Below are 14,041 nucleotides of genomic sequence, written 5' to 3'. Positions count from 1 at the left end.
CAAGCCACATTTTCTCTCTTTGAAATGCAAACAGCATCTCTGTGTTAACTTTCTGTGAGTTGATTCTCTTAGAGCTATGGGTTTTATGTATTTACGATGGGTGAGGGGAAAATCCAGCTATTACTGAGTTAAGACTGGAAACTGAAAGGTTGAAGTCATCCCTGTATTCAACTTTGGCTTCTTGGCAAGAATTCAGAGTGGGCAGGGTTTTTCCACAATGAGGTGATTATGGTTGAGTGTAAGGAAACACTTGAGGCTGTGAATCATTGATTCCTTCCCTCCTTACTCTAGAGGCGCCTGCGCTCAAAACCGTTTCCAGCCAAGTTCTTAGCTGACCACCTCTGCCGAGTTGTTTGGACCAGGAAAATTTGGTGGGATGATCATATAGATTACATTGGATAACATGTTAAAATTATGAGCGTGGATGTCTTTTTATTAGAGACCTTCCCATAGAAATAGTGCCTGTGGAGCAAGCCTGTTCAGCTTTTTATTTCAGGCAGTGCACAAGGGGAAATGTGCATTCTACAGTTAGAATTGTTCAGTAAATTAAGGAACCAAATTTGCATACTTCATATTCTGTTTCAAGTGGTATACGCCTGTATTTGCAGAAGCTAGAATTCTGCACTTATTAATATTATGAATTGGAATATAGGGGGAGGTTAGCTATTCAATGAGGAGACCAGCTTTTTTCACAAAGGGTGGCAGTTCATTCCTAGAGTTTCTGAGAAATTGATTATTGTGTAGAAAAATCAAGTGTTCTTTTAAGTCTTTATTTTGTTACGCTGGCTCATAGTAGGCATTCTCTGTGTGTGTGTTGTGTGTACGTGCTAAGAAAAGGAGAGTATCAGGTGTCAAAAGGTATTTATTTCTAGTGTTGTGCCTGGAGCCCACAAAAATAGAACTCTTGCTGGAAGAATTTGTGTCTGATGCAATCAGTTGGCAAACATGTTGCTAAAAATACATGTGCTGTAGTAGTTAACAGAGAGCAGCTGAAAGAGGCTGGTATTTGGGAGTCCTCGTGCTGCTTCCTTGATTCACAGAACTAGCAGTAGCCAAGTCTAGTTTTCATCAGTACTGTATTAGCACTTCCCAATGTGTGTGTTCCTCTGATAAGCAGAGGTGACCAAAAGCATTCTGGCTATTTGAAGGGAGTTCTTGAACTGTCAGACAGGCAGACCACGCAAGGCCTGCTGATAGTAGGGCCAAAAACCCTTGCTTGGAAGTTGTTGTTTTTTCTAAGTTGTACTGTGCAATGCTTTCCAGACCTGTGAATGATACCCTTGGTTCCCAATGCATTTCTTGGCCACTAACACACTGGTTTGTTCATACAGCAAGTTACTGCAACTATGTAGGGCTGTGAATTTTATTGGATGATGGTTTGGAAATTATTTGTGTGAGCAAAATTAAAGCTGCTATATTTCCAAATTTCATAAATATATAGAAAGCACAATCTTATGTGGTAAGTTATACATAATGGGTTGTATCCATCATAGCGCTACATGAACAAAATGCATTGGATGGACGGTGTTTAACTACCTTGTCTCATCAGTGCAAGGATTTCTGCTTGTGCAACAGAACGTTATGCCCCCGTCCTTACGCTATGTGTCACCTAAGTCTGTTCTAGGGTTTCCCCTAACACTCCTGAGCAGATTTGGCAAGGGCACAGAGGGGGAGGAGGTGGGGAAGTCATGTTATGCAAACAGAAATCCTTGTGGTGATCAGACAGTGTAGTTGAACTTCATGCTATGCGTTTTGTTCTCTTACAGAGGTAGAGTAAGTTGAGAGCTGATAAGGAAAGGTGTTGCATACACTTCAGTCCCTCATCGTCGTCCCCCCCCCCCCCGCTCCCCGTGTCTTTTCACAAGGGACTGACTCATAGCTTCCATAGTGCCAGAAATGTTCTGTCTCTGTAGAGGGGTAGAGGGGTATGTGGCATATGTGAGACAAAGCTTAAACAAACGAGAAGCTAGAAATTGGCTGGCTGTGTTCTTTATAGGTTGATGTACTTAAGTGGAAAATACAGGAAAAATACAGTCACTTCAATCAAATTAGCTGTTCAACCTGTATATATCTAAAGTGCATTAAGGTGGGGCGGCAGCTGAAGTTACATAGACTATTTACTGTGAGCTGTAAGATGGCTGGTTCACAAATAACTTGTTTATGAATTGAGTGCCCAACAGAGCAGTTTTGCTTTCTGTAAGGGCTACTTAACTTCGCATTTGCAGCTTATCTTTGTCTTTGCAGCATGTGTAGAACTTCTTTTTCAGGAAACTGGCAAACTGAGGAGAGTTTCCCCTTGTTAGTTGAGTACTGTGCTAATTCACTGGTTTTACACCATGAGTTGGCTCCTCATGATTTTAAGAGAAACTTGGACATTGTGCTTTGAAACCAAATTATGTGTGCTGTTATATAGCCTGTATCAGTTTAGGGAAAAATAAGGCAGAGGAACAACTTTAATAGGTTTGCATCGGTGTACCTTCATCCTAAGTGCACAGTCATTTCATGGATTGTTGTAAGTTATGAAGTTTCAAGATGATTGACTTGATGCTTCAGCCTCTAGGAATCTGTGAAACTGAGTTCCTCCCCTTCTTCTGCCTTACGCACTGATGTGCTGGATGATCTAAATATACTGACTTTCAGGCTGTGTGATTATATATATATTAGTCATACACGCGAATGGTATATCTCATGTATGATGGATCAATATGACTAATAATTGACCCTCACTATATAATTGACCCCCACTTCTATATTTAATCAGTAGAGCACTTATTTTCTCCCAATAGAGAGTGGTAGAAATTCTAACTGTAACCAACAAGTGAAAAATTAGTTCTCATTCTTGTTTAGAAACAAGTTATTCTAAGAGTCTTAGATTTTATTTGCCAGCTCCAAACCACTCACAGTTATTCCTTAATAATTTGATATTAGAATAGCTTTACAGGTGGACAAAACAACAAGACAGGCATTGAACCTGCTGTCACAGGTGTGTATTGTCAACAGGGCTGTGGCATGCAAAAGATCTCAGGTTCACTTCCCAGCATCTCCAGGTATCGCTGGGCGAGATCTTATCAGAAATTGTGAAGAGCTGCTGCCAGTTAATGTAAGCAATACTGAGCTATATGGACCAATGGTCTGACTTGGAATAAGACAGTTTCCTGTGGAAAGCTTGGGTTTTAGTCATCACTGGGCTAAATGTGAGTTTTCACATAGATTAGTACTTCCTACACCTTACTCGGGTTGGTTCAGGTAGGATTTTGGGTTGATAATCATCCAGGTAAATTGTACCTTGTTCCATTAAATTGTAGTTTTCATATTATGACTAAGCTTTTATAAGTGGTGGTTTCACAAAAGCAGGTTATTTTGATAGTTACAGCTATGCCACTTGCAATATAGTGGTGTGAATTGGTCTAAAGGAAGGAAGGACCAACCTATATGGAAAGTTCAGCTCTCGGTATCACTCTTCCCTGTTGTTGTTTTTTAAAGATTTACAAGCATCTTGCATTTTTTTTAATTAAGCCAGTTGATGCATTCCAGTCATTCACTGTGGAGGGCCATCTGTCATGAAGTTACATCTCTTCCTCCTTTCTCCTTTTGCCACCCCGTGCTCAGAAGAGCTTTATGGTTACCCAAATATGGCAGCCAACTTAGTGCCAGTGCCAGCATCTGGCTTGCTTTTGGGAGGCAAGTTCTGAGCCCTCCACCATCCCCATCACTCTCCTCCCTCCACTGGCCTGGTCTTATTTAAGGTATTTCTATGCTGGTTTTCAGACAGACGTCACAAAGCAGTTTATATAAACATTATTACAATAATAAGAACTGATTTTTTAAAAACAACAATAACCACCAATGCAAAAGGCAACTGTTTGTTTAGAAGAAGCTGTGATGGTAACTTCTTTTCTGCTCTGCTGCAGAGTGGGTGGTTCTGCAAAGATTTCCTGGGTGACAGTTAGAGGAGGGAGGGGCCACCACTGGCAGCTGGACCTGGGCAGCTTACTAGGCTGTGGGTTTCGTTTCCACTCTCTTCAGAGCAAGATAATTCTTCATAGACCTTTATGTGCCATTTCCTCCATCAGTTGACAAGTTACCATTTGTTTCGGGGCATAATGCTAATGGAAACTGACTGGGCAACTTGAATTGTGTGGGGTTCTTTATCCTGCTTTTTGATAGTTAGATAACATTTTTATTTTTGGTAAGCTTTCTGGAATATCAGAATACACTTATTTTCAAATAAAGCATAGTAGAAGAGGCAACATGGTATATGGAGGGCTAGGCTGAAATCCATAGGTGTCTGGCTCCTTGATTTTTATTTTTATTTTAAATGCCCACCACTTAGTAAACTGATCTTTTTTTTCAACTTGAGGCTGGCTCCTGGAGAAACAGAAATATTTTTCAAGCTCTATACTGGCTGCACACTCTTACCTGCATTTCCCAGTGACCCAACTCCCTTGCAGCTGGCTTTGGACTCACACAAAGGAGTGGGAAGGACTTTACTACTGGCTGCCTCAAGAAACCTCGCATTGATCATTTGTTTTAGGATGGCGGGGATCTGGATGCAGTTTGAGCCTCCCCCAGGAACTGTGTATACGTGCATTTCCCTCTCCCGCTTCAGTTTACTTTGAGAACAGCATGTTAGAATGCTTCAGGGTGGGCATAAATTGGAGGGAATTGCGGGTGATTAGCATTTTTGTAGCCCTGGGTATCTGAACGGGACAGAATTGCAGTACTGGGCGCCTTAGCAGATTTGAGGATAAGAAGCAAGTTTTCCCTCTTTGTAGCATCAGCTGTTGGGTTTAAGGCAGGGTTGGGGAACTGGGCTGGGACTGATGGGAGTTGGGAGTCCACCAGCATCTGGAGGGTACAGGTTCCCTTTGTGGTGCAGGGCACGAAGGTATGCCAAAGGGGAAATTAGGATTGTTTGCCTGCTTGCAAAGGAGCTTGTTTGCTAGTCACATTATTTTACAATTTCAATCCAAGTTGATGGACTTGTATTTTTTCTTACCCTCCAGGCCTCCTTTTGGATGACCAATGTGTATCTTCAGTGATGATGTCAGACACTTACCCAGCCATTCCCTGCCCATTCCAGTTGTTACAGACTCATATGATGCAAAAGCTGCAATTCAGGATCCCAAAAACATTGCTTTTAAAACTGTCTAGATGATTGTCGTTGCTTTGGTTGTGTTCTATGCGAGCAGGAGCCTTCTCCAAGGTTTACGGCTGACCCTTGAACAGCACATTCCCTGTTTGCTGCAAACCTTGGGGGCTAGCAGCATGGGCAACTCCTGTGTTTGTCGGGAAGACAGTGGGGTAGAAGACAATACAGAATCCAGAAGTCGCCAGACAGAGAACAGCAGAGTGCCTGTATCGGACTCCAGGAGCCACCCAAGGGACCCAGTGAGGCCCCCCCGGCGGGGACGGGGGCCACATGAACCAAGAAGGAAAAAACATAACGTGGATGGATTAGTACTTGACACGCTAGCAGTAATTCGGACGTTGGTAGACAAGTAAGTACTTCCTGAAGAGAAATATTGCCATGGATGTACCTTCCTTCTCTTGTAAATTACTGTGCTGCAATCTGTGAAGACCGCTCTAATGTCCCCCTCCAGTGGCATAAAAGTGGACAACTTTATGTTGGAATTGGAAATGTCTACAGATGTTTCAGGAACAATCCATGAATAAGATAGTAGATTCCTCTTGGCTTCTCTTCGCAACACTTGCGCTTTTTGAACAGCCCTCCAGCAGTTCATTTTGACGTCCAAAGTTTGTTTCAGTGAAATCCAACTCGGCCTTGTAACCTTACACTGCCTGATTCCGTTGAGTGGCAGCCACTGCAATGCCTACACCAGTTGTGGGAGGAGAACCAAATGGCAAACTGTCTTTGTGTCATGTTGAGACTTCTACAGTTTCAACAGACACAAAAGCAATATACAAGATGCTGCCTAAGGTCTTTGGAGGCCAGAGGTAGTTCTGCCACCTTTGATGGCAGAAGAAATGTTTCCTTTGGGACGGAAGGTGACACCCTGATAGTGCTAGTAAGTGCTGTTGGGATTTGTTAACCAATTGGACTTCCTTCCTTCAACCAAATTCCTTTTGTGTGTTGGCAGTGCATTGTAAGATTGGGCAGCGCATGCTAAGGAGGCAGTTATTTAGGGAGGCTTTTCTCTGACCCCTTTCCTAACTCAGCAGTTGAAGATGTCTTCATGGATAGGTGGGGGGCAGCAACTTGTGCTTGTCCCCTGTCTTTGAGTTGACTTGCTTCTGCAGAAGCATGCATCGGAGTGGTCTGTTGGTCTGCCCCTTCCCAAACTCCAGATGGAAAAGAGTTAAAGGAGGAATAGACACGAAGAGCAGTATAGAAATTTAATTATTGTTAATAATAATAATATTAATAGATAATAAGGCTCCCAGTGGCTACCAGTCATGATGATACTTTCAGAATCAAATAAAGCCCAATTTTGCGCATTGCTTGGAATAATGGCCAGAAATGGCTGATTCCCTTATCCTGCTTGTGGACTTTCCACAAGCATCTGGCTGAGCACTTTGGGAAACAGGAATCTGGGCTTGGTCTGGTCCAGCAGGGCTGCTCCGGTGATATATGTGTTGTGCCAATTTTTACAAATGTTTACATAATGGTTAATGATAAGTGGAAAGATTCTGAGTAGGGTAAAGCAATAAAGCCACTTTCAAAGAAGTGATGCCTGGGTGCATTCTCTGGTGGTACAGCTTGTGATGTTTGAATTGGATCTGAATAACCCTGTTGAACCATGAGCACATTGGGAGTGGTTGGGGACAGGGGGCTGCAGACAGGCAAAGGAAGGAATATCCCAGGCAAGCAAAGTTTATGTGAGGAGGGAAAGAGACATGATCACACCCTTCCAATGGCAGAGGAGCTACTGCCACATATCATAGCAACAGCACCAACAAAATTGTCCTTAATGCTTCCTTTCCTGATTAAAATTGTCATTATTCGTTGTCAGTTTGAGTTATCTTTGTAGTATCTTAAACATCAACAAGGGTGTTGACAGTTTCCTTCCTGCTTTATTATCTGAGCTGCTGTCAAAAATGCTCTTTCATAACTCCTTAAATAATCACTTCATTCTTTGCTACCTGCCAGCTCCAAGCGTCTGAGGCCCTTTCTGGCACAGACTGGGGCTTCTGTTTGTCCTAGGCCACAGTTTGAAGGCACGTGATGCCCCCACCTTGTTGAAGCAAAGAGGGTCTGGGTCTGATTAGGGTTTGACTTCAAGACTGCCTGGGAATCCTTTGTGAACAGCCTTGCGTTTTGTGGTGGAGGGAAAGACTGGGTATAAATGTAATGCATAAACAGAAGCTTCTGGGCACAATGGAATGCATTTCCACCTCTCTTCTCAAGCATAATAGTTTACTTGGATTGAACCTCAGCAGTACAATGCTTCTCCTATGCCACTTCTTTCAAGTTAATGACGTCTGTTTTCACCTGCCTTGTGCTGAGAACAAAATGAATGACTCTCCCACTTGCGCAGAATACAACAGTGTGGGGCAGTGGGATGGGTTCAGTTGCTTTCAGGACTATCTTGTTCAAGCATTATTGGCTATAAGCATTGTATTGCTTTAACTTGAGGGGGGGGAGCTGACCTGAATAAACTAACAGACAGTTTTCTACAAAAAGAGTAGGCTGTTTTGGGGAATTTTCTAGCAATATTCAAAATTCATCCTGCTTGGATCCTATTTTTTTCTTTAAGGGGCTCAAAGTAGCATCCAGGGGTTATCAACTGGCCCAGGGCTACCCAGTGTGCTCAATGGCTGGGCAGGGTTTTGAACTCAGGTCTCTCTAGGCTAAGTCCCAAACTCTGTTTCTACTCCCTCACCTGGGCACTGGAAGGGGCATGTCTACTAACAAGTTACTAGGGAAAGCACTCGGTAGAATTCTTAGCCAGTGGGAATTCAGTCCTGTGATAGAACATATTGCCAAGCACAAATGGTCACATTATAAGTGGGAAATAGTTTTGTGATTCTCCTCCCCAGCCCAACCCCCCAAGATTGGATCACAAGCATTCTGTTCTTCCTTCCATGCCCTCTGTCATTCGGCACTCCACAACTTCCATTCCCTTTCATGCTGTGTTCCGTTAACACTTGGTGTGTAGCAGCTGGCCTTGAGCCAGAGTGCAAGGTGCTCTGTCTTCTGTTCTGAATGGAGGACTCTGCCCCTCTTCCCTCTTGTTCCTTTAATGGTCTTGCCTTTTATATTTTAGACCTTGGGTGTGGACCTCTGTGTTTTTATACTTTCACTTGGTATACTTTTAGGAACTGTGGCAATAATGAAAAGATTCTACATTAATGTGTTGACTCTGTCTCATTATCCTAAGAATTTGGATTATTGCAGTATCCTCTGAGGCAGTGAGAGTGTGAGTGGATGCTCATCAAAGTTTCACAACAGCTGATTGCACTGGTTGCCAGTTTATTTCCAGGCAGAAATCAGTGTGCTGATGATTACCTTTAAATCCCTAAATGGTTTGGGCTCAGTCATCTTCCTTACCAACCTGCCTGCTCCATTAGATTTGCTGGGGAGGTTGTTCTTCTTCTTCCAAGGGTGGCTGAGATGCAGCTGGCTGGGATGTGGCTTTTTCTATGGATAATGGGATTCCCCATCTTGGGAGGTCCATTTGGCCTCTATACTTTCCACCACATGACCGAGAATGTTGTTCGTTCCAGTAGATGTTTGGCCTGCCAGGTTCTAGTTTTAATGGCAAACCGCCATATCAGCTTTCTTGTTTCTTCTAATAGGCAAAGGAGTGCCTTTTGCTGGAAGGCTTCCAACCGTCTCTTAAATTAATGATACAAATGAAGGTTTCTGGCCATTGAATCCTGGGGTATGGTGCTGATTATGGCAATTGTCTAGAGAAGCCCTGTTGCGTGCAATTGTCTAGAGAAGCCCTGTTGCGTGCAATAAGAGTTTTTGTATGCCAAGTGAATGTTTTCACGTTCACTCTAGATGACTGCACCACCACAAAGCCATTGTGTTCCCCACATTGGATAAAGTTCTACTTCCAGTTTGTTGTAGGGCTGATAAATGTCCTTAAGGCACATCTGTACATGTAGATCCCTGGATTTCAGTCCCATGGTTCTGTACTTGATGATATGACTGTGGCCTAGCAAACATTTTCTGCTACACCAGTATGGGGAAGTAGTGAAGAGAGAGGGTTCAAAGTCCTTATCAGCCACAGTTTGGCTCAGGGTTACCATGACAATCACTGGCTCTCAGCCTAACCTGCCTCACAAGGTTGTTAAGAAGATAAACAGGTGGCCATGTATGCCCCTCTGAGTTCCTTAGAGGAAGGGTGGCATAAAAATGTATTCAGTAAACAAATATGATAGTTATTCTTCTTCATTATAGATATGAGACTATATCCAACCAGGTTCTACTCAGAATAGACTTATTGAATTTCATGGACCTAAGTTAGTCATGTCCAGTCATTTCATTGGTTCTACTCTGAATAAAATTAACATTGGATAGGAGCCATGGAACTTAGCTGGCTGTTAAACAGTCATGGATCTTCTGCATTGCTCTTCATTGTAAGCTGGTATGAGTGTGCCAACTTTGATAATGATTAACGTAACCTTTTTGTCTTGTGTTTTCTTCCAGTGATCAGGAACCTCCTTATTCAATGATGACTTTGCATGAAATGGCTGAAACAGGTACCTCCCTGCTCTAGTGTGGCACTCTAGTTGCAATCTACTAAGAAACCGTTTAGCTCTGTAAAGAAGCTTAAGAGTCGCACTGCATGTTTATTTCCAAGGGTTGAGGCAATTTTACAGTGATTACCTAAATAATACTGCTACTTGACAATGAGCTTGGTAAATTTGTAATTAGCTTAATATGTGTACCTGTCTAATCTGGCTAAATTTATGAGGTATGCTGTTGCGAAATCAGCCTGCCAGCTGCCACGAAGCTCAAGCTAACAGGCTTATTTTGGTTTTACACTGAGCTAGTAAACAGGCCTTGGAGTAACAAGGGGAATAGTTTGCTTCCAAATTAAAAGGAAAATGTTAATTAAATACTGAGGAACCTTGCAGGATATGGGAAGAATGTCCCCAAATGTGTGTTGATATCTCTAGACCAGTCTTCACCAACCTAGTGCCCTCCAGCTATTTTGGGCTAAAGTTCCTGTCATCCCCTTTCAGCATACCAGGTGGGTGAAGTTGGCTCTGGACCACTATACCTTTTAAGCATTTTTGCCTGGAGCAACTGTAGATGTCTGAATTCCCCGGTTCTGGAGCTGCTTAAAATACCACACCTGCTCATGCAGCTGTGGTTTTAAGGAGCACAATTCCTAAAGATGTAACTGAAGACTTGAGAGTAGCTCTTTGGAACAGCTAGAGGCAGATCAATTTCATGTCTGATGCAGTGGATTTCCATGACACAAACAGTTTATCATCCTTTATTTCCTCATAAAAAAATTATACCCCTTTAACTCTAAAAAGGACTGGAGATAGATTTCCCCTCCCTTAAATTCAGTGTACAAAGTCCTTTGGACTTTATTACATGTAATTCTTCTAAATTGGTGCTGTACTTAACATGTGGAAAACGAAAAAAGCACCTAGACAGTAATGTCAATTGTGGCTCTGACAGTGCCTTGCTCTGCAATGCAGCCTTTAGGCCTCAGTCACTTTGACTTTTCCCTTCCTTCCTTGGTGAGGTACTTGAAGAAAATGAGCCAGGGTAAGACAGTGTCACTAACTGATCAATTAAAATGTTCTTCAAGAACAGAAACTAGTGAGAGTTCAGATTTTCCTGTTTCATTAGCAAGTTATAGATTATCTTCTTTATACATAAATGATAGGAAATATAACAGCCTATTCACAAATTCCTCTCTGTGTCCTGCTGTTGGAGAAGGAGACTGCTGGGAACCGGTTTGGGAAAGGCGGTGTGTTACCTTCGTTGCATTCCATCTCCTGTGTGCCTTTCTTAAACTTAAACCATAGTTTGAGAAGGAAGGGTGGTGTGTTTCTGATCTTTTGCCTCTTATAAAATAACTCTGGAGCTGGCTTTCCAAGAGATAATGTATTAGACCTCGTAGTATTCAAGGAATCCTTCCTAATTCACTAATCATTACCCATAGAAGCCAGTTCCTACATTCTGTTACAAATCACTGTTCATACCAAGGGATGGAGGTTATGCAGAGATGGATCTGGTTCAGTCATTAGTGACTCCCATTAACTTAGTGGGACATGGTGAAGGAACTTCAGAGAGGGAGCAAAATCTCACCTTATTTCTATGCTGTAGAAACTCATGGCATTGATTGTGCATAAGCATCATGTTACAAAATGCAGCTGAATTTGTGACTTGCCTTCACAGAGAAGTGTTAATGCTCAGTGTTTGTGGTATTATTATTATTATTATTATTATTATTATTATTATTATTATTATTATTATTATTTGTACTTATGAGTCATCTCTAGGTATTGCAGTTGAGTAAGAAATATGCATGTGTGAACTTGTCCTAACATTAATCCCTAGAGCTATGAATGTTTGCCCTATCTCTAGGAGCTGAGTTTGCAGTCTAGATTAGCAGCTGCTTGTTAACTGTGATGTGTGGTTCAGATGAATTGTTAAAATGCTATTGAAATCGTACTTGTGATTCATGTATGATTATTGTCTCCATCTATTGTTACCAGTCTAAGACAGTTGCTTCTGTTTTGTGATTGGCAGATGAAGGCTGGCTGGAAGTTGTCCAATCCTTAATTAGAGTTATTCCATTAGAAGATCCCTTGGGACCAGCTGTTATAACTTTGCTTTTGGATGAGTGTCCATTGCCAACGAAAGTGAGTAAAGTAAATGCATGTAGACTTGGTAACCTTATTACAACAGCATGTAGCATCCCCTACTGTCGAACCAAGTCTGACCTAACTTTTTAACAATGCACATCTTAAGAAACAATATTACAATGTGTCATTTTCACACCAGCAATTTCCTGAACAAAGGTTTCAAAACACAACTGAAAGTCATTGGACGGAAAGCTTGTCCTGGTGAGCACACACAGAGACACATGCATAGAGTTGTATAAACTCTCTGTTATCTGAATCTGCTAATTGCTTGTCCAAACTGAGAATTAGGCTGTTGATGCCTTCAGTATTCATGTATGCTCCACCATTTTGTAAAGATACTGAATATATAGACTTCGTGCCCATAAATCTTTCTGTATGAACTATGAAATGCATTAGGATATCTATCACATGACTAGAGAAGTCAGTAAGAATTCTTTTTCCCCCTAGTGTGCATTGCTTAGTCAACTTTGTATAAGTGTACCACGAGACCAAAAACACTGCAAAACCCAGGCACTTTTAAGATTTCTCTTGGGCCCTCTCTCCTTCCAAAAATATGATTCATTGAGTCTCCTCTCATCATATGACTAAAGAAAGAGTTGAAGGGAAACAACACTTTGCAGAATGGCTGGTGTGCTTTCCTTTGGCCAAGGTTCTTAAATAGCTTATGCTGGATTTATCCCACAGGCTTCAGTGGCACAACTCCAGTGTGAGAGATTTTAGGATTGCAGCTATATATGTTTTACAGTGAATTACTTTTTAAGAAGGAAGAAGTATTTCCTAACTTCTTAAAAACCTGTGACTACTAATTTAGTGTCTTGATAGTCCTTGCAGTTTTGTGGATGCGAGTTTTTCTAACAGAAGCTGTTAAACAAGAGGTTTTGCACATGCAAAAATAGGGAGCATATGTTTTGTTCCCCAGTGGTTACAAAGTACCGTGGAGATAATTGGAGTATCTTCTGGTTCTGTCTGGAGCTGAGATACAGAGAAGGGACTGTGTCTCTCAGTGTTCTACTATTCAGTAGCATTTTAACTTGTCTTGTTTAGGATGCATTGCAGAAGTTAACGGAAATATTAAGTTTAAGTGGAGCTGTTGCTTGCCAGGATGCCTGTCATCCTGCCAAACACCGGAACACAACAGCAGTACTAGGCTGTTTGGCAGAAAAACTTGCAGGTAAGGAGGATTGTTAATGTTTTTATGTAACTGTGGGGGTTATTAACAGGCACCCTGCTTTGTTTTGCTCTAGATTCTCCCCTCCAGTCTCTCTGCTCAGGCCACAGGTGATCTGGTGTAAATACGTTGCATGTAACTCCCATCATTATCAAGAGTAAGCCCTCAATATCCTGGGGCAGTGCTTAGAACATTAACTCCCTAATTGAAATCAACGAGTCTTTAAAATGTTTTGTTCAGCTGCACCCAGGCACCCACAGCTGTGGTCTCCAGATCATCAATGATGCCCAGCAGGGTGTCTCCAATGTATTCCTCTACAGTAGGCAACATCTTTTTAAAAAAAATAACGCTGGCAACACCAGGAAGCAAAGGGTTCCTCTTTGAAAGTAGTGTCAGGCTGAGTTGTTTTGTTGGAAATCACACTTACTGTTATCGGTTACAGTGGGAGGGGGGTTGCAATACACCACCTGCTCCTCCATTTGAATGCCCCTTAACTAGGGGCAGTAAATACAAGAGGGGTGTACATACTTTGTGTAGCTGGGTCTGGGAAGTGTCCAGTAGGAACAATACTTGGCTGTCACGCCTAGCAAAAATTTGTGGGCTCCTGCCTGCATCCAATATACAGCTGACTGCTGGAGGTTAATACTAAAAACAAGGGGATGGATATTACCTTCATGCCATCTTGTGAACTTATCTGTGGAGTCTAGCTTTCTGAGATCCTTTTAAGCACAGTATGATTGTATGCTTACCCAAACCCTTGGAACTGCCCCTGTACAATCATCCCTTGCCTTCTGGAGCCAGCACACTGAGTAGGCTTTGCCACCTTTGGCTGAAATTGCACAAGTTACCTGTGCTTAAGATGCAATATTACTGTATTTAAAAAACATTGGCTTTTCCTGCTTAATTTTTTTTTTAAAGCTAAACTAAATATACTCGATTTCTTTCTTTCTTGCACAATGCCTTATGCCTATAGAGCACAAGATATCAGGGAGGGCAGAGTTGTACATTAAGCTCTTTGGAATTGACTTTTAAAAAACGTAATGCAGCAGCTTCGATGCACGTGTTTCATTT

At 42.0% G+C, this 14,041-nt stretch overlaps 1 protein-coding gene across 2 annotated transcripts in view; it reads left to right on the top strand.

Moving 5' to 3' along the window:
- The window catches only part of RSPRY1 (ring finger and SPRY domain containing 1), a 34,465-nt gene that overhangs the window by 6,234 nt on the left and 14,190 nt on the right, over nucleotides 1-14,041 (top strand). For both annotated transcript variants that reach the window (XM_028739274.2, XM_028739275.2), the window contains exons 2-5: nucleotides 5,007-5,501; nucleotides 9,620-9,672; nucleotides 11,687-11,799; nucleotides 12,847-12,973. In XM_028739274.2, coding sequence (XP_028595107.1) covers nucleotides 5,155-5,501; nucleotides 9,620-9,672; nucleotides 11,687-11,799; nucleotides 12,847-12,973 — 640 coding nt within the window. In that variant the 5' untranslated portion in view covers nucleotides 5,007-5,154. The remainder of the gene's footprint in view (nucleotides 1-5,006; nucleotides 5,502-9,619; nucleotides 9,673-11,686; nucleotides 11,800-12,846; nucleotides 12,974-14,041) is intronic.

This window comes from Podarcis muralis, chromosome 7 (genome assembly GCF_964188315.1).
Source record: "Podarcis muralis chromosome 7, rPodMur119.hap1.1, whole genome shotgun sequence".
Classification (NCBI taxonomy): domain Eukaryota; kingdom Metazoa; phylum Chordata; class Lepidosauria; order Squamata; family Lacertidae; genus Podarcis; species Podarcis muralis.
The sequence above is the reverse complement of the archived record's forward strand: the minus strand, read 5'-3'. Positions and strand labels throughout refer to the sequence as shown.